The sequence below is a fragment of the Sardina pilchardus genome, chromosome 10 (genome assembly GCF_963854185.1).
Source record: "Sardina pilchardus chromosome 10, fSarPil1.1, whole genome shotgun sequence".
Lineage (NCBI taxonomy): Eukaryota > Metazoa > Chordata > Actinopteri > Clupeiformes > Clupeidae > Sardina > Sardina pilchardus.
The window spans coordinates 13,313,076-13,331,805 of record NC_085003.1 but is presented as its reverse complement, the minus strand read 5'-3'; the positions used below and the strand labels follow the sequence as shown (position 1 = coordinate 13,331,805).

At 43.6% G+C, this 18,730-nt stretch overlaps 1 protein-coding gene and 1 long non-coding RNA gene across 21 annotated transcripts in view; one reads left to right on the top strand and one right to left on the bottom strand.

Annotated features, from left to right (window-relative positions):
- Nucleotides 1-2,864: 2,864 nt before the first annotated feature.
- On the bottom strand, nucleotides 2,865-5,250 carry LOC134094767 (uncharacterized). Of its 3 annotated transcripts, XR_009940496.1 has the most exons (5): nucleotides 4,979-5,250; nucleotides 3,968-4,085; nucleotides 3,735-3,883; nucleotides 3,382-3,517; nucleotides 2,865-3,111 (listed from the first exon to the last, which is right to left on the bottom strand). It is a non-coding gene; the product is annotated as an uncharacterized LOC134094767 (long non-coding RNA). The 3 variants fall into 3 exon arrangements; XR_009940495.1 differs by lacking the exon at nucleotides 4,979-5,250 and having other exon boundaries at nucleotides 3,968-4,598; XR_009940494.1 differs by lacking the exon at nucleotides 4,979-5,250 and having other exon boundaries at nucleotides 3,735-3,820; nucleotides 3,968-4,598.
- Nucleotides 5,251-9,110: 3,860 nt separating this feature from the next.
- Nucleotides 9,111-18,730, top strand: part of tpm1 (tropomyosin 1 (alpha)) — a 15,399-nt gene continuing 5,779 nt past the window's right edge. For 2 of the 18 annotated variants that reach the window (XM_062548417.1, XM_062548413.1), the window contains exons 1-8: nucleotides 9,111-9,372; nucleotides 10,039-10,164; nucleotides 14,017-14,150; nucleotides 15,425-15,542; nucleotides 16,042-16,112; nucleotides 17,347-17,422; nucleotides 17,891-17,953; nucleotides 18,247-18,316. In XM_062548417.1, the coding sequence (XP_062404401.1) occupies nucleotides 9,259-9,372; nucleotides 10,039-10,164; nucleotides 14,017-14,150; nucleotides 15,425-15,542; nucleotides 16,042-16,112; nucleotides 17,347-17,422; nucleotides 17,891-17,953; nucleotides 18,247-18,316 (772 nt within the window). In that variant the 5' untranslated portion in view covers nucleotides 9,111-9,258. Of the gene's footprint in view, nucleotides 9,373-9,733; nucleotides 9,860-10,038; nucleotides 10,165-11,716; nucleotides 11,984-14,016; nucleotides 14,151-15,424; nucleotides 15,543-16,041; nucleotides 16,113-16,596; nucleotides 16,673-17,346; nucleotides 17,423-17,890; nucleotides 17,954-18,246; nucleotides 18,317-18,730 lie in introns of those variants that run through there. The other 16 variants (XM_062548416.1, XM_062548412.1, XM_062548414.1 and 13 more) reach the window with 12 other exon arrangements.

Sequence of the window (18,730 nt, the reverse complement as noted above, 5' to 3'; positions counted from 1 at the left end):
GACCCTGACGACACATAGTCACCCCTGACGCATTTATGAGATAAGTGTAGGTGTGCACAACACCTGTTCTTAGGTTCTTTGGAGGCAGAATTGACATTTCAATTTCAATGCTCTAATACGGTGCTACGTTTTTGTGCACGGGGCGCCAGAAGTCAATGTTTCCAGGACCAATAATCACTCTGGCTGATCGTATTTTTATCCCTATTTATGACAATTAAAATATTTGAAGAAATATTTGAGCGTCTCTTTCTACTTGTGGAGTATGTACTTGAACCAAACTTTCGTCACATTCACACTGTCAGACTCAGCTGGGCATGTGTGAGACACAATATCGCAGAGTGAGGAGAGAGAAGTTGAGTTGGTGTTGGGGGGGTCTAACCCCACTCTGTCTCTCTCTCTCTCTCCCTCTCTCTCTCTCTCTCTCCCCCCTCGCTTCTCTCTGTCTCTCTCTCTCTCTCTCTCTCTCTCTCTCTCTCTCCCCCTCGTCTGAAGTATTTGGAATGCATTTCCTCTCGGCATGACAACTGAGGGGAGGGAGTGCCATGGGAGTTCCTAGATCATTCTAGGCCACGCGGATGTTCCGCTCCCAGGCAGTAGCAGATTCTGGGACGGACCCGGCTCAGCGTCGTCTCGGATCTGGCCCAGACCCGACATAAATCCCGCGGAATCTGGCGGACAGAAACCAGCACCCCTCCGGAGGGCTCCTGGGTGAGATAAGGGAGGGCAGTGGTCTTATATCTCAGAGCTGGCTGGCGAGGAGTCTGGGGGGGCACTGGATAATAATTAAACAACATAAACACCGCATCTCTTTTACTGGATGCGATCTGCTGACTTGATAGACAGTCGGTAACACCACAGTAATGGAGTTAAACAGACAGGAATAGCAAAAACATTCCAACCAGCACAACCAGCCCTCCCTGGTCTGAAGAAAAGAGACATTGCCTTCATTGCTATGAGGGTGCATTCCTCCCTGTAATTGTGCCATTTTCATGTCTCCTCTTATTTTAGTTGGAGCGTTTCCTGTCCCCCCCCACCCAGCCCCCCCTTTGCGCACATGGATTGAATCTCTCCTAATCATAACCTGACAATGTTTTATAAAACAGCACTTACGAGTGGGAAACATCCTAGTCCACTGATCTGATTCCCACTGGCCAACGGCCACGGGACGGTCTCGTGTGAGCGCCATGGGAACGGAAGAAGAGCCTGCCCAGGTGAGGTAGAGGCTGGACACGCACGGCACAACCGTCTGTGAGGAGGAACCCTACCGCAGCAAAGACTGCTCCCTGAGCCTCTCTGATCTCCACATGGGACAGACATGTTACAGGAGGACTGCCAGTAGGGTCGCGCCCGGCATGATGGACAAACTGACAGCTACAGTATTTCCCAACGGAAGATAAAAACTAATACTTGAAAAGGCGTGGCCCTGATCTGTCTGTGCTACATTAAGGCCATAAGCATGTTCGAGTCGGCTACTGCTGCCCGGGTAAAGATGTGCTGGTCCCCTTTCTAACAAAGGCAGACATTCCAGAGACAGGCTGGGTTTTAAACAACCATGGCAAACATTTCATCCATTTCTCCCATGGGATCGGAGCATGTGTCTTTTGCTGGGACATATGCAATGTGGGAGGCTTAAGAAGCTGCAGACCAAATGGCTCTCACAACGTTTGTACTTAAAACATAAAAGATACATGCAAAATGTCCTCTCTGTTGCTTAAAAAAGACAAACTCTCAAACAGGCTTTGAAAGAGTCAACTTCTTCTCGAGTCTCGAGTTTTACAGGCACACAGTTTGTTTGAAATGTTGGATGTCAAGCCACCTCATAATTATACCACTTTATTTTAAACATGACATCCAAGGCAGGGACTGTTTAAACGCAAAAGTAGAGAACTGGCATAATATGGCCTGACCTAGTGAACTGGAATAACTCAGAAGCCTATATTTAAATGTATTTTGTGTGGGTGTGAGTATGCATCTGTGTACACATACTGTATGTACACTGTAAAAAATTTACTGTAAAATTTACAGTAACTTACTGGCAACAATTGGCCAGTAAGTTACTGTGAATATCTTTTACAGTAAAGGTACTGTATTTCCATTTACAGTATTTATATATTCACTGTAAAATGAAAAACAATTAAATACTGTGATTTCAGTCGTATTTACAGTAACTTACTGGCCAATTGTTGCCAGTAAGTTACTGTGAAAACCTTTTACAGTAAAGGTGCTGTATTTCCATTTACAGTAACTTACTGGCCAATTGTTGCCAGTAAGTTACTGTGAATACCTTTTACAGTTAAGGCGCTGTATTTCCATTTACAGTAACTTACTGGCCAATTGTTGCCAGTAAGTTACTGTGAAAATCTTTTACAGTAAAGGTGCTGTATTTCCATTTACGGTAACTTACTGGCCAATTGTTGCCAGTAAGTTACTGTGAATACTTTTTACAGTAAAGGTACCGCATTTTCATTTACAGTATTTTATGTATTCGCTGTAAAGTGAAAAACAATTGATTTTAAATTAAGATTTGTTTTTTTTTTAGTTGTATTTACAGTATTGGTTGTTTCCCTGTAAAAGCTAGGTCAGTTAAATACTGTGAATTCAATTGAACTTACATGAGCAATCATTAATAGAATAACTCATATTCCAAAATATTTCAGTTAACTGCAGACAATAAAACAATTTTAACTTTTGTTATTTATTTAAGACATTTCAAATGTATGACTGAAGTGGATGTTGACAGACAACAGTAGACATGGTTTGAACACAACCACAACCTTATCTGATTTGACACAGATAAGGGGGTTAAAAGTGCAGTGTGTGTAAGTCCAGTATGGCAACAGGCAAGTCTATGTAATGCAGTATAAGGAGTTGTGTGTGTACAGGATGCGGAGTAAAGAAACTCATCCCCAGTCTGTTTTGTGGGTGTTCCCTCAGTCTGCCACGTGGGAACAGAGACGTCTGCTTGACCTCAGTGGTTTAAACAGTCCGTGGTCAGAGCGTGAAATGTCTTTTGAAATACTTTTGGGCCGTTGTTGTACTCTTCTGGTATAGGTATCCTGCAGGGTAGGGAGAGGTGCTCTGATGGTACCTTTCGCAGTAAATGTCAAGTGTCTGAAAAAGAGAAAGAAAGCATACATTACAATTGACCCCGTTCATGAATATACAGTAATTAATGCAAACTACTCCGGTTGTGTGACAAATAAAAGCAAACCCACACTAGTCAGGTGCAATAGATAGAAGTAATGCAGATGTGTACAATACACCACCATAGCAAAGTTTGGGAGTTCACTTTGATATGTCCAGTGTTTTTTTTTTTGGAAAGGGGACATTTCGAAGTGACCCTACACTTCTGAACAGAAGTATGTCTATGTGATATCATACCTAATCTCATAATTGCCTGCGGCAACTCTGCCTTCATGCGAACACCACTTTTCTGATGCCTAACATACTGTAGGCCATCTCCCATCTGACTTGCAATAGCAGCCTCTGGCTCCAGGCTGGGACTTCTGGATGGCTCCTAAAAAGAATAAACAGCAATTGCCATATAATTTGTTAATAAACAGCAATTGCCATACAAAACAAATCATAGCTTTAAAAAATAAGCAAGGCAATCAGATGTAGAAATAGAAATGATAATTACCTTGCCATGAGGCACCCTTGCCACCCTTGTCACCATCTATGTTACTTCTTGATATCAGTTTATTTATGAACATAAATAAAACACAAACACTTACACCATGTTGAGGGCAGCAGCCATGGCTAACAGACATCATCAGGGTAGTGCCATCAGGTAGTGCCATCAGGGTAGACCGACTTCGCCCTGGACAGTTGTTGGCAGTTGAGCCCACAAAGTCATAACAGACACATGAAAGGAGGGGATAAACTAAACAGTTACAGACACAAATACTGTACATGCACACATATTAAATGCTATATGCGTGTGTCTCTATTTGGTGAGTGAACTCACTTGCAGGCTTGGAACTTCTTCCTTATGGAAGTGACACACATTTGGAACATTCCAAAATGCACACAGCCTAAGTGTCTCTGACACAGCGTTCTCAGGGCAGCAGTCCTCACACCACCTACTAACAGAGGGAACAGAAAGAGGCTTACATTAATTAATACATTGCAAAACACACAGAACATGAAAAGACCATCACTGAAGCACTACTACAGTCACATGCATCTTAAATAAACACATGCCTCAATTTAAGTCACCAAACATTGGGCAAATAAAGGCTATAAAATGAATACCATTTAGCCAAACACTACCCTTCACAAACTAAAGATCCCTTTACTTATCGGCATGATATTTCTGGTAATTGAAATTCCCCAAATGCTCCCCTTTCACATCCACTATATGACGGATCTATGAGCATGACTATGCAAAACTACAGTTCCTAAATTAGGGGTGAGATAACTTACACATCAGCCTACTTCATTAATTTGTTTTACTGGTCCTCTTTTCAGTTATAGCAACACTACATATTATGCATCAACACTACATGTATTAAGTTTAATGTTAACTACCCATGCCCCATGGAGTTCGCAAAGTAATGTTACTAACTAGCTGCTAACGTTAACAACTTTCACCTGTGTCTGTCTGCTAGCAGCTAACTTCAGCCTTCAGCCTGCATGGTAACAGCCACTTTAAGCTAAGCTACTTGCGTCTGATATTTCATTCAAACTAAAACTCTACATTCATAACGACATATCAGACTGAATTATTGCTAGATATGATATTGACTATCATTCGAAAAATCCCACATGATGGTTAAGTTAGTTACTGGAAAAGTTAACATTAACAGCTAACATCGCTAACGCTAGCGACGTTAGCTCGCTAGTTCTAGCTATCGATATGTGCTATGCTGATTCTAACATGACAATAATGGCTTTGGTTGACATTTCATTGTGAAAACAATACATTTCTAATAAATTCCCGTTTTCAATTGGCATACAAAAGTACTGTAATTCTTACCTTGAATATGATGTTTGTACAGAGTTGAAAATTGCAGTCAGATTCATGATTGAAAAGTGACGGTTGAAGTGAAGTCACTCTGGCTGGAGTTGAAAAGTCAGGGGTGGGGGATGGGAATTACTGCGTGTGCGCATGCGCTTATCAAGAGGCGATAAGCAGCCGTTAAAAACAATCGTGGAAAATTATTAGGCTGAAATGTGTTATGCTTGCTCAATAGTGTGATCAAAGCCTTAATTCTTGACATCAAATTGACTTTCTCAACCGTCTCTGGTATGTCATTATGAGTTAAAAGAAATATAAGATTAAAGGGAAAACACAGTAGGCTAGTTTACTTAACTATTTACAGTAGCCTAGGCTACTAGTGGCTATATTGTGATTTGTTTACAGTAGTGTTTTGACTACTGTAATTTCTAAGGTAACACTTACTACTGTAATTGTAGTTTACAGTAGAGGTACCGCATTTCCATTTACAGTATTTTATGTATTCACTGTGAAATGAAAACCAATTAAATACTGTGATTTCAGTAGTTTTACAGTAACTTACTGCCCAATTGTTGCCAGCAAGTTACTGTGAATACTTTTTACAGTAAAGGTACCGCATTTCCATTTACAGTATTTTATGCATTCACTGTAAAATGAAAACCAATTAAATACTGTGATTTCAGTTGTATTTACAGTAACTTACTGGCCAATTGTTGAAAAGAAAAAATACAGTAGTTTACTTTACTATTTACAGTACTAGAGTGTCTATACTGTGTTTGTTTTACAGTAGTGCTTTGACTACTGTAATGTTTACAGTAACACTTGGACTACTGTAATTGTAGGGGCGTTACTGTAAATTTTACAACATTCTACTGTAAAAAGCATATACAGTAGTGCTACTGTGAAATTTCCTGTAAATAACTGTGAATTTCACAGCCATTTTTTACAGTGTACTATGTCAATTTTAAGATACATACTGTATGTATGTATCTTAATTTACTTCAAACATCACATGTGCTGTACAGTTAAAACGTTTTATGCCCTTTTTGTGTGCTTCTGTGGTATGTTCACAATGGACATTGCATTAATACTGTATATGAATAATCTTATGAAGATTCATATCTTTCATATGAAGAAACAGATAACCTTGTTGAGTCTTTGTAAACAAATCCATTTTCTCTTTCAGTACTGTCCAATTTTGATCGCTGGTAACTCCAGCTCGCCTATTGCCTGAGGGGGCCTCTTCTGAAACTCATCACATTGTCTAGACACTAAGAAGTATTTTTAGTTGTTTATTTACGTCAAATCTTCTCCAAATGAGACGGTGGTTATTTATACGTTTCCAATATCCAAAATGAAAACATTTAACTAATACCTCATGATGAGACGTATGCTCATCCCCTGAATGCCTTTGTGGGTACAACATGGCGTCCTCCCACTTCATCTAACAGCCTCAGAATAAGAGCTGAGCTAATTGACAGCCTCAGCCATCAGCTCCTGTTACAAAGGCGAGGAGTGGGGACATCCTCTGACTCAAAGGGCTCTGTTGTAAAGTATTGTCTGCGATGGTTTTCCTGGTACTGTATCAAAACCTGTGTGTGTGTGTGTGTGTGTGTGTGTGTGTGTGTGTGTGTGTGTGTGTGTGTGTGTGTGTGTGTGTGTGTGTGTGTGTGCCTGTGTGTTTGTATGTTTGTTTGTTTGGTTGCTTGCTTGCTTGCTTTGGATCTTCATTGTGTCCTCAGACGCACCAACAACATTTCACATATGAATTTAAAGCTGGTTACTGAGTGTGCTCTTCGACACTGTACTGTAGAAAATAGAGTTTATGGGGTTGTAAAGTGAAACGGAGGATGACAACCCATCCACCCCCCCCCAACACACACACACACACCCCATCACAGTCTGTGCTAAGACAGGAGTCCTGATCCATGCTGCAGACGGACTTTCTTCAGCGTGAGCTTTAATGAAAGTAAACTGTAGTGACACCTTCACAGCACGATGAAATGGGTTAAAAGCAAAGAGATGAAAGCTCCGATGACCCCTGCCTCTCTAACCATATGTGCATTCCAATATCATTTTTCAAAGTCTGTTCGGAATTGGAGGGGCTAGGGAGGGATGTGTGGTAAAATTGAAAAAAAAAGAAGATTTTTAGAAAAGGGTATTATTCTCACTGGCAGTTATTGTTTTGCCAGGACCTCTCTGTCAGGGCTTGTGCTCAGACCTGCAGGATCATCAAAACAAAGTTATATTACCTGCCAGTCACAATCACACAGCAACCCCCTCCACACACACACACACACACACACACACACACACACACACACACACACACACACAGATTCACCAGTCTGCACTTACACTGCTGATGAATGCTTACTCACAAATGACTCGCCAGCTCTGTCATCCCTGGGAGTGCATCCACAGTCTGGCTGCCTGAGAAGTTTCACAGAGATCTGAGAACTTGTTACCCCTGGTGGTAATAGAGCCTGGGGCCGAACTGACTCTGATTTGGCAGATGGTTTGGCACTTCTATACTGTACAGTATGCCACAGAGTACAATAACAATTTAGTAAATGATGGCAGCAAATGTATGTTTGCTGCCATCCACTAGTATCTACATTTTACAGTATGTATTAGGCTACTGAATTACATTAGTACTGAATCTAATTGAGAAACTGATGGATCTCTTATGGTATACCTTGTCAGAACTAAGCTATTCGTTCATATTACATTTCTTAAAGTCTAATGATGTCCTGCAACCTATTGCATTTCCAAGAGTAATCACAATGCTGAGAGGCTGAGAATCAAAAGAAGATGCCTGTGATAATTTTAGAGGGCGTCTAACCCTGTGCTTATGCCCTGAGCACATAGAAGAGATATACAAACAGAGGCAGGTGGTCGAAGGAAATCTAAAAATATGCACCGAGTCATCTTGAGACAAGTGAGCAGGACATAAACAAAATATTGGACTGCATGGTTTGCATTGTTTACAGTCGGGTCGGGCATATATTGTACCTTGAGTTAAAAGATACTGCCAACAAGTCAGTGATTTTACCTGTCTGCCTTGTCTGACTAACTTTGTCATCACTGTACGCTTTGTGTGAGTTGGACCTGTGGTTAAACAAGACAGGCTGCAGTACGATGACTAATCATTGATTGTCTATCTGGAGACATCATAATTGGGCCTGAATTAACCTAGCACAATATGTTTGCATGATCCACATTTAAGGTGTCAATCCCCATCTTTCATTTCTGTTCGCACTAATTAATGTGACTATCTATTTGCCAGTTCCAAGTCTCGGTTCCTCTCTCGGACGCTTTGGGACATGACAGTAAACCCCATCTCCCATCTCAGCGGTCGTCTTGACAGCTGCCTCTTCGAAGGGGGGGGGGGGGGGGGGGGCAACAACAGTTGGTCTCATCAGGAACGCTTAACAGACAGCAAGTGCTAAGTAAAGGTTGGAAAGCCTGTTAGGATATCAGATCATTATCATCAAGCCGTCCCGTTTTCTTTTTTGATTTATTGAGAATAATGTCTCAAGAGAGTGACGGCTCTTTCAGTACTGGCTTTCCATCTCCATCTGTAACACCTCAGTGGTGGTAACGGGACGCCACCCAGGAGATCATTTCCACGAAGATTGCAAAGTTGTCGCTGAAAAGCGATGCGTAAAGTGCTCAGCGCTATCCAAGAACCCTCAACACTTTGTCAAACCAGACAATCACATTCTACCAATTTGGCCAAAAAACCTTACTTGCTATGAAAATAAGCAGAGGGGCTTAAATTTAGAGTGTGAATGTAGGATAACCTTGACAAAGGATGTTTGCCTTGGCTGCGGATACAGAAAAAAAATCTAGTCCACTGAAAACTGTACACTTGTCTCGCCGTTCTTCTGGTTCTTTTCTCTGCGGAGTCTACTTGTTTAGAATGAGGCGTTAGTGATATGCACAGCCGTCTTAAGAGGTTTGCCTCCTTGGTTGGAACATCACATCCCATATAAAGTCATATGAACGGTCAAGTGTCTGGCAACAGCGAATCGCCATGCAGATCCATGAAAAAGAAAGGGCACGGGGAAGGAACCCTCAGACGCCGTTTCCAAAAAAGTATTGAATGTCCCAAGGAATTCAGTCGCTCCCCTTGTGGAAGTACATATTTGACTGAACGTACTCTTGCAAACCCTTGCACTCCAGCTCAGCCATCAGTCCGACACAGTCGCCTCAGAGTAGACCGGCGCAGCTCACATCCCTCCTTGGTTAACTTTTCGTGATTTTTGGTGCAGTGAAACAAACAATAACCAGCCATGGATGCCATCAAGAAGAAGATGCAAATGCTCAAGCTCGACAAGGAGAATGCCTTGGACAGAGCTGAGCAGGCTGAATCCGACAAGAAAGCAGCGGAGGACAGGAGCAAACAGGTCGGCTTTATTAGTGTGCCATAGAAAAGAGCGAGGGATGGCGAGTTAACTTCTAAATCACGATCTGAGTGGATTACCCATCCGATGTGGATTTAATAAGATTGCTCAAAACATGGAATATAGTATTTTGAAAAAGTTTGAACTAAAGATTTGAGTTAGACTACCTTTTGTGTTTCGTAAAGTTCAATTGTGATTTAATCCTTATCAGTATCGATAGCATATTACAGTATACTGTATCCTATATTGTATTACAGTGACATTGATAGGCTATGTACCTAGATACATCATTCAATTAGTAATTTATTTCTAAATGACTTCGTGTCCTGTATGCCTAATGCTGGTTATTTACATGCATGTATAGTTAGAAGATGAATTAAGAGAGGTGGAAAAGAATTTGCGCATTACCGAAGATGCGCGAGATAAATTACATGAGGAGTTCCAGTCCGCTGAAGAAAAGTTGCTGGTCGCTGAGAAGACAGCCACCCAGGTATTCCACGTGTGCATCTTTACCTACTTTTAATTTTGCTGCTTCTTTCTCTCTCCCTCTCTCCTCTGTCCATGTCCATTGCCTCCCTCGCGTCCTCTACGCGCACACGCTTTGTTTTCTGCTGCTCACCCCTCTGACCCCTCACACGGTGGCAAATGAATAAATAAAAAACAAATCAGCTCGAGGATGACTTGGTAGGACTACAGAAGAAATTGAAGGCCACTGAAGATGAGTTGGACAAATATTCTACCTCCCTTAAAGACGCCCAAGAGAAATTGGAACTCGCAGAGAAGAAAGCCACAGACGTAAGTATGAAGGGTCACTCCAGAATGCCACACCATTCTCGCAATTCACATCTTTCCCCACAAGTTGCCCATATTTCTAAGTTGCCTGCGGTGTGACATGACCGTTTTTAAACAATATCCTTGAATAGATTTATTTGGTCTACTTAATGAAAAATGAATTATCGATAAGGTCAACATTTGTTGCGGAAAACATTGCGTAAGAACTGTCATGTTACACCAGGCATTTTCTGTGCACTGCATGTTTTAAGTGGTGTCACCAAAGAGTCACCTTTCACCGTCGTAAAGGATGTGGTTGTCTTTCGGTAGTAGCTCACTAGTCATATGAGATGAACAACACTTGGCAAACTTGCTACAACTGTCTTGTAATATAAGCAACATTTACTTTATTGCCCTTGAAGATCATTAAAATGGATGCTGAATCTTCTCAACTGGATTGTAGCCCGACAAATTTAGCTCAGGGCTTTATATGGTAAAGACTGGCTTTGGCCTGTCCGCTATATTGTCCCTTCTGTTTTTCTTTATTTTGACGCTGTTTGCCCTATTCGGCTTTTGCCTTTGTTTCAAAAGTACTTTTTTATTTTTAAATGACAAGGTTCAGTCGCAAGACTGTTATTGAAATGGCGGTTACGTTTTCAGTGGCTACGCCCTGATTCGAAAAGTTAAGACCTCATCTATTAATTAAGTTTGCATCAACGACGGATGGACAGTCTTACTTATAAAAGTTGATAGCCCATCAATATATATTGGGCCAATGTGCAAAAACATGAATGAGGTCTCCATGAAAGGAATGTGCTTGTGTATGTGTAATATGACAAGTATATTACAGGACATTATAGGCCTAAATGTAGCCACTGGTTTACAATCATGCAGATGATTAATGGCAGGTTTTTGTCCGTAGGCTATGATGATATGATATCTGACCATCTTAAATACGTGGAATCTTTTACAGATGTAATTTATACAGTGTTTCACGAGCTCATAAAAAGTGAGCTTTTATATCAGACTGAATTTGTGAGATATATCTTTGAACTTGACATTTATACAAGCCTTAAGTGCCACCTATTGGAACAAATGGGTAGGCTACCTCGCGTTTTCGGTGAAGCTGAAATAAGTAGCCTAGGCATACTGTGTTATGTAGCCTATTTGGTAATAATGGTGTTGTTTGTTTATTTACTTTTCACGGTTTCGCATGTTTAATAGGCAGTACAGACCAATGTTGCGTTGATCCAAGTTAGGAGCGTTGATCCAGTCAGGAGCGCAGTAGAATTTTCTTGCACAGTGCAAATCACTACAGCAGAGGGCGCACAATAACAATATGCAGGCCCATAGCTTACCTAGTGGAATGTATTAGGATAATGGACGGTGATGCGTAGGCGTGACTTAGTAAAATGCATTTTTGAAATAAAATATTACTATGTTTTTTATTTGTTTTTAAATATATCAAGCACAATAGAATATATATTACTGATTCAACAATAGCCTTTGCAATTGTAGCATTTTCTGTCTTACACACGGCTATGAAAACATGGTTACTTCCGGTGAAATGCAGGCGTTGCTGAGCGTCTCGAGACGAGCACAGCGTTGAGCTGCTATTTAGTCGGTGTCTTGCTTTCCAGGGCGATTTTGCGCTCTGTGGAAATTTCAGGGAATTCATAATAGCTCATTAGTTTAAGATAGAGTAAACATAATGGCAGGACTAACATCACTGGAAGCTGTGAAACGAAAAATAAGATCCTTGCAAGACCAGGCAGACGGTGCTGAAGAGAAAGCCGAAAGGCTGCAGAAGGAGTTGGGGTTGGAGAGGAAAGCCAGAGAAACAGTAAGCCTTCAATGATTCATTTGATACAATGATACAAAGTAGCAGCATCAGTATTACATCCGCTTCTATTTTTTTTCATTTAACAATTTTGTAACCCATGCTATTTGATAGGGGGATGCATTGTAAGTCAGGTGTCATATATGTTTGTAGGTAGCCTACAGAGCGAGTAAGCAAGATGATGAGTGCTGTGACATAGCGGTATTTACGTTGCACCCCGCTGTGCAGCGCACCAGCTAGTTAGCCAGCTAAATATAACATGCGCACGCCTTAGTATTTTCCCACAGCAACAGATTACCTGTACGGCAGGCTTATGAGATAGTAGAGGGCTTGCAGAAATTTGAGTGGAATCCCTTAGTGTGTTGTAAGGACTGTATGAAATACGTAGCGTTAGCGCCACACTAACTTTCAGATTGGCTAGTTGCGGTGTCTTACTCTAGTGTTATAAGTCGTGATGTTCAGTCGTATCTTACAATCACTAAATTCAATAGAGTAGGCTCGGCTACGAAACCTGACGGCAACAGTGCCGTTGGTGTTTGAACGTGGTTTGCATAGGCTACCTCTTTTAATTCCGTCTGGATGACCTGTGGTGGGATATTTGGATTACACCGGTAAAACCCGCCTAGTGGAATTAATTACTCTTTAGTAGAGTGAGAGGTTGCAATATTGCATTCCAGCAATGCCCCTTGCTGTGATGGGAGGGATGTTGTCGGATTGATCTTGGCCTGTCTGTGTAGGCCTAATATTTATGACTGATTTAAACGCAGCTTCTCCGTGCTAAGGGAAGAGCCTTTTGCGACCTGGCAACCACCGTTTTTAAGTTCGTTTGCCATATATGGACAAGCAAGCCGCGGTATCGCACATTCAAAGAGAGACCCACCTTCGTCTCTGAGGCTATGGTCAGCATTAGGCCTACCTGCTAAATACAGCGTGTTCTGTGCCATCATTAAGTATCCTTGCCATCTCTGAACTGAATTGGTGGTTAAGATGCAAATTCTAAGGAGCCTTTTGCGTCTATTAACCCTGCGCGCTTTAGGGTGTGGTTTGTTAGTGGCTCGGTGAGGCATATGATGAGATACTGTCAGTTTATCTTTGCGTTACGTCCTCATATCTCAATTGACAACACAAGATGCACTTTGCCCGTACGCTGCAAATAGCACGCGCGTGAGGCCACTGAATGGGAGCCTTCAGTAGAGTTCAGCTCCCTCATTACGTCAGGAAGCAGGCCTACCTCAAAATGCATATTTATTGACCTCATACAGTTTGATCAGGACACTCACAGAGCCCATGCTACAAGTGCAGTGCAAATAGCCGATATCTCGAGTTCAAAGATGTCGCGTTATATGCCCAGGCAAATTCATTGGGGTTTGAAAATAATTGGCTACTTGTATTTTTATGGCCTTGGAGATAAAACTTCCACAGGCCTGTGATGTGAGGTTGCTTCATTTACACTAGGGTCAGACAGGGAGAAGCTGGAGTTTTAAACAGGCAGGAGTGATTCCCCTGGACAGGCCTGTGTTGCCTCTGAGGCAGTGGGATTGAGTCTCCACAGCCCACAGTGACTTCAGCTTCTCCATTAATGCGCTCTCAAGAGGCCAGTAATAATGCACAAAGCTCAGCCCTGCCCTCCCTCAACAGTTGCCACAGCCAGCACACAGATACTGTGTGTGTGTGTGTGTGTGTGTGTGTGTGTGTGTGTGTGTGTGTGTGTGTGCGCACAAGCAGTGTTGGAAAGACCTTAAGGGCTAGGCCCTTGCTCCTCTGTTGACAGATGACCTAGGGAGCTGGTCATAAACTTGACATGCTGTCTCATCAGGTCAAGGCAGTCACACCTAGCAGCGAGGCCAACAAGCATGCAGCAAAAAGTCAACCACATCCTCTACGCTCAATGATGAATTCTCAGAATGTGTAGTGTTTAGATATATCGAATTGTCCATGTGTGCTCGTCGGTGCGTATATGCACGGGTTGGACACAGGTATGGTCATCCGCGGCCTCTGCAGATTGACTCATTACGGCCATTGCTGTGCTCCCAAAGGCCGAGGGGGATGTGGCCTCCCTGAACAGACGCATCCAGCTGGTTGAGGAGGAGCTGGACAGGGCTCAGGAGCGTCTGGCCACCGCTCTGCAGAAGTTGGAGGAAGCCGAGAAGGCCGCAGATGAGAGTGAGAGGTAAGCAATGGCGGGAGCTGCAGGGAAGGGAGGGGGGGGGGGGGTTACAGGGACTGTGGAGGAACCAGTGGCATAGCAACACTGTTGGCTGCAGTGTGTGGGGTTTATAGTCTACCTGATTCTACCTATCCCTTTCGGTTTGTTTTCCCGCTCATCTTTTACGTGAGACCGATCTCTTGAGAGGTTTTCTTTTTCACACTCGTGCTTGTATATCCGTTCATCTCTTTTTCTTCTTCTGTCTATTCAAATTCTTCATTCTTTCTGTCACCTCTCTTTTGGTCCCTCCCTCTGTGGTTTGGCTCGTCAGCTCTTGACTGCTCTTTTGAGAGAGCTGTAGCGGTGTGCCCCCACTTCCTCTGCCGTCTCTCTCACGGCTGGTTTGTGCTTAACTGAAACCTGCTCTGAGTGGCAGCAGACCTACATGCACTCATTCACTTAAGACATGTCAATGTTTTAAGACCGTTTAACTGGGAAAAGGGTGGGGAGGGGGAAAAAACGACAACAACAAGTGATTTCATTCGAGCCACTGGTAATTGATCATGGCTCTCTATGAGAGCAGTGTCTGTTGTTGTAGCTGAAGTGTTTTCCACAGCAGTAATTGCACATGAAAGGTGATGTGTGTGGGGCCTGTGTGGCCGGTCATTGTGAGTGTGTGCCCCGAGGAAGCTGACGTTGGGCCGCTGGCGTTTATTGGCAGCGCCTGCAGACGTGAGCTGGTTAAGGAGGAACGGCCAGGCCGAGAATAAGCAGCGATTCACAGGGGCGCAAGGCCGTGTTTCCCTGCCTTTGTTCCGCAGCACACAGTGGCCCTCTGTGCTCCGCAGGGCCTGCTGCCTAAACATAGACCCACTGTGTGTGTGTGTGTGTGTGTGTGTGTGTGTGTGTGTGTGTGTGTGTGTGTGTGTGTGTGTGCGGACCTGACCTGACGTTCATGTGTGCCAGTGATCATCGCTGTGTCCCACCCCCACCCGCCCACCTTCCCCTCCATGGCCAGCACTCCAGCACCCCCACCCACCCCTCCTTACTCATTTCCAACCACCAGGAGTGCTGATGACAGTGCGATGATTTATGTTTTACATCATGTCTGCCCACTGGATTGTTTGAGTGAGTGTGTAGGTGGTTGCCGGCAGGGCTGTTGCCATGGTGCAGATGGGGGTATTGATTGGGGTCAAGTTTTTGAGAGGCAATAGAAAAGCCTGACTTCTATTTTCTCTCTCTCTCTCTGTCTCTCTCCCTCTATCTATCCCTCTATTCATCTATCTATCCATCTTCAGAGGCATGAAGGTCATTGAGAACAGAGCTATGAAGGATGAGGAGAAGATGGAGCTCCAGGAGATCCAGCTGAAGGAGGCCAAGCACATCGCAGAGGAGGCTGACCGCAAATATGAGGAGGTGGGTGGGATGGGGTTCGGGTGGGTGGTTTGGCCTCTGCCAATCTCCCTGTAACTGATACCTGCTTTGCAGCTAGACACATGTCAACAGCTTCAAGCTTGATGACTGACTGTTTGTAAATAAACAACCATCCCTGTCATGCATAGATACCACTTACTTGCATACTCTTGGTATAACATTACATTGCCACTGCTCAGACTCATTCTATGATTCCTCCTAGTTTAAAGGAGCTGTGTGTATTTATAGTGTAAGACTCCACTACCTAGGGAATGCTGAAGATCAGACATGGTGGAGTGTATCTGTTTCAGCATGCATCATCACCTTTAATTTAGTGCTATCATGTTTTTGTTGGGTTGTTTTTTTTTCAGCAAGAACTTACTTGTGTACTTTTTCCACATGTGTATGTTATAGATTATTACGGAGAAGCTTCGGTATAGGTAGTGTTGGAGGTAGTTGTGCTGGCTAGGTAGACTGTAACTGGTGTGTGGTGTGCTGACAGGTTGCCCGTAAGCTGGTGATCGTTGAGGGTGAGCTGGAGCGCACGGAGGAACGTGCTGAGCTGGCCGAGAGGTAAGATGGAGGAAGGGTGGAGGCTCTTCCCTATGCCTGATCCCCCCCCCAACACTCCCTGCTCCCACAAACTCAGTTTATTATGATATTATTTATTATAATTTGTCAGTTGTCAGATAAATGTTTTAGTGATTGCAGTTGGACTCGTTGATTTGCTGCATGTGTTAGAGCAATTGAAAAGTGGTGTTGCTGTTGGACTCCCACTGTAGCCTACATTGTACAGCTGCATGGAGGCAACAGCAATCCATTGCTCCCGCATAACACTCATCTGTTGCATATCAGTATTTAGTTGTCCCACCACAGAGGTGAAGCTAAATGTGTGACCTATGGTGGACTTACAACTGACGCCATACTAACATGTTTTGTACTTGATCATCATTACTATGGGTATTTTTTTGTTTCCTTTGTTTCGCATGGACTATTAACACGCATGTGTTCCCGGGCTTTGATTGGCCTTGCCCTCCTCGTGGCCTACCCTTAACAGAGTGGTCCGACAATCAGAGGAGGAGGCCAAGGTTTTGGACCAGGCCACAAAGTCATTACAAGCTTCTCAAAATCAGGTACTAAAGGGTTAACGCTCAATCACTACAACCTGTCCTGTGACTTACCTACTCGCCTTCTCCTGTGCGTCTGCTGCCTCCATACTAGCTTCCCTGCTAACAAAGGCATTTCTCCTGCTTGCTTCGTGGGTTGCCTGACTCTCTTTTCCATCTCTTTTTTTCTCCCTTTTGTTTTGTTTATTTTGAAACTCTCATTTAGTTTGGTTCCTCTAACCTAGCAGGAATGCTGCATGATTAGCACTAACTCAGTGGTGTCGGCAAGGTTAATGATTGTGTTTCAGGAACTATGCATCGTGCGTGTGTGTGTGTGTGTGTGTGTGTGTGTGTGTGTGTGTGTCTGTGTGTGTGTGTCTGTGTGTGTGTGTGTGTGTGTGTGTGTGTGTGTGTATATATATATTTAGCCATGGCCTTGTGATATTTTTCTTGTGACATTCCTGCTGAGTTTGGACTTTCTTGGCTCCCTTACAGTTTAATTGCCCTGGTCTTATTCACATTTTTTTCTTTATATGTTTTATTTTTATACTCTCTGTCTCTCTGGCTCTCCCTCTCCTTTTCTCCAACTGCTTGTGTTGTTTCCCTGGTCTTCCCCCTGCCATTTGTGGTGTCTCCACTCCATTCCACTCCTCTCCCTTCCTTCCTCTGCTCCTCCGCTCCTCTTGTGTGTGAAACACCAGCAAATGCTCTGACCTTGAGGAAGAGTTGAAAACCGTGACCAACAATCTGAAGTCCCTGGAGGCCCAGGCTGAGAAGGTAGGTGCCCTGCCCCGAGCCCCCTCGAGCCCCCACCCCACCCCACCCCCTGGACATACTCCAGCTCCTGCTTCAAAGCACTGGACAGGAGGACCTGAAAGTGACCAGTTCACAACTCTGCTCTGGATTTGAATCATGTCTGCTTGTGCTGTCTCATGACTCATGACATTTGTGAAACTTGCATTGTAGTGTAACTCTTTTTTTAGTAACTTGCCTAGGACTGGGTGTCTCATTAAAATGAGGTTCCAGTGTACTGAAAGTATAGCATGGCTAGAAAGGCTAATTGGGTTAGCTAGAGCCTGACCGAGGCTGAATGGTGGGTGAGGTGGCTATCTGTGGCAGCATACCTGGATGGGAGTCACCCCCACTCCACACTCCCCACTCCCCACCCCACTCCATCATAGGGAGTGGCTCCTCAGGAATGTGGAGACACTGTTGACATGTGTGTCGTTTGCGTTCTACCCACAGTACTCCCAGAAGGAGGATAAGTACGAGGAGGAGATCAAGGTCCTCACCGACAAACTGAAGGAGGCAAGTTACTGGATTCACCTTTGGACTGTGTCCTTTGAAAGAGAGAGAGAGAGAGAGAGAGAGAGAGAGATTGTGTGTGTGTGTGTGTGTGTATGGGTGGGTGGGTGTGTCTGTGTATTTGCATGTGTATATGTGTGTGTGGGGTGGGGGGTTGGGGTTAGTCAATGTGTGCCAGAAGGAAGAAAGGAGTAAATAAAAAGAAAGTGAGCAAATGAATGAATGAATGAATGAACGAATGTGTGTGTCCTCTATGCTGTTTGGGTGATACGTTTGTGTGTCTCCTTGTTCCACAGGCTGAGACCCGTGCTGAGTTTGCTGAGAGATCCGTAGCCAAGCTTGAGAAGACCATTGATGACCTGGAAGGTACGACCGTCTGTCCTCTCACTCACACAGGGGTTTCCTCAGAGCGCCATCGTAGAGCTGAGGCCTCGTCGACATCGATAGTTCACTCCGCACTAGCACTCTGGTTTTTGACCACATCCTCTGCAGTCACACTTCGTCTAAAACTCCAATTCATATTCTATAAGTCCTACCGCTTTACCGCTTTAGCCACTTTTCTCTTTGCTAATTGAGCTATGCTGAAATGATCTCTTCTTTCCTCCATGGTTAGTGTTTCCACTAAAGAAAGCTCTCGTTGGTTCACATCCCTTATGTTCATGAGTCATGACCGGAAACTCCAAATGTGTAGAGCGGATTACACTGGTACTATAGTTTCATGTTGAAGTTTTTATGACTTGGCCACCTTTGACGTTTTAGTGTGCTAGGCGTTCTACAAAA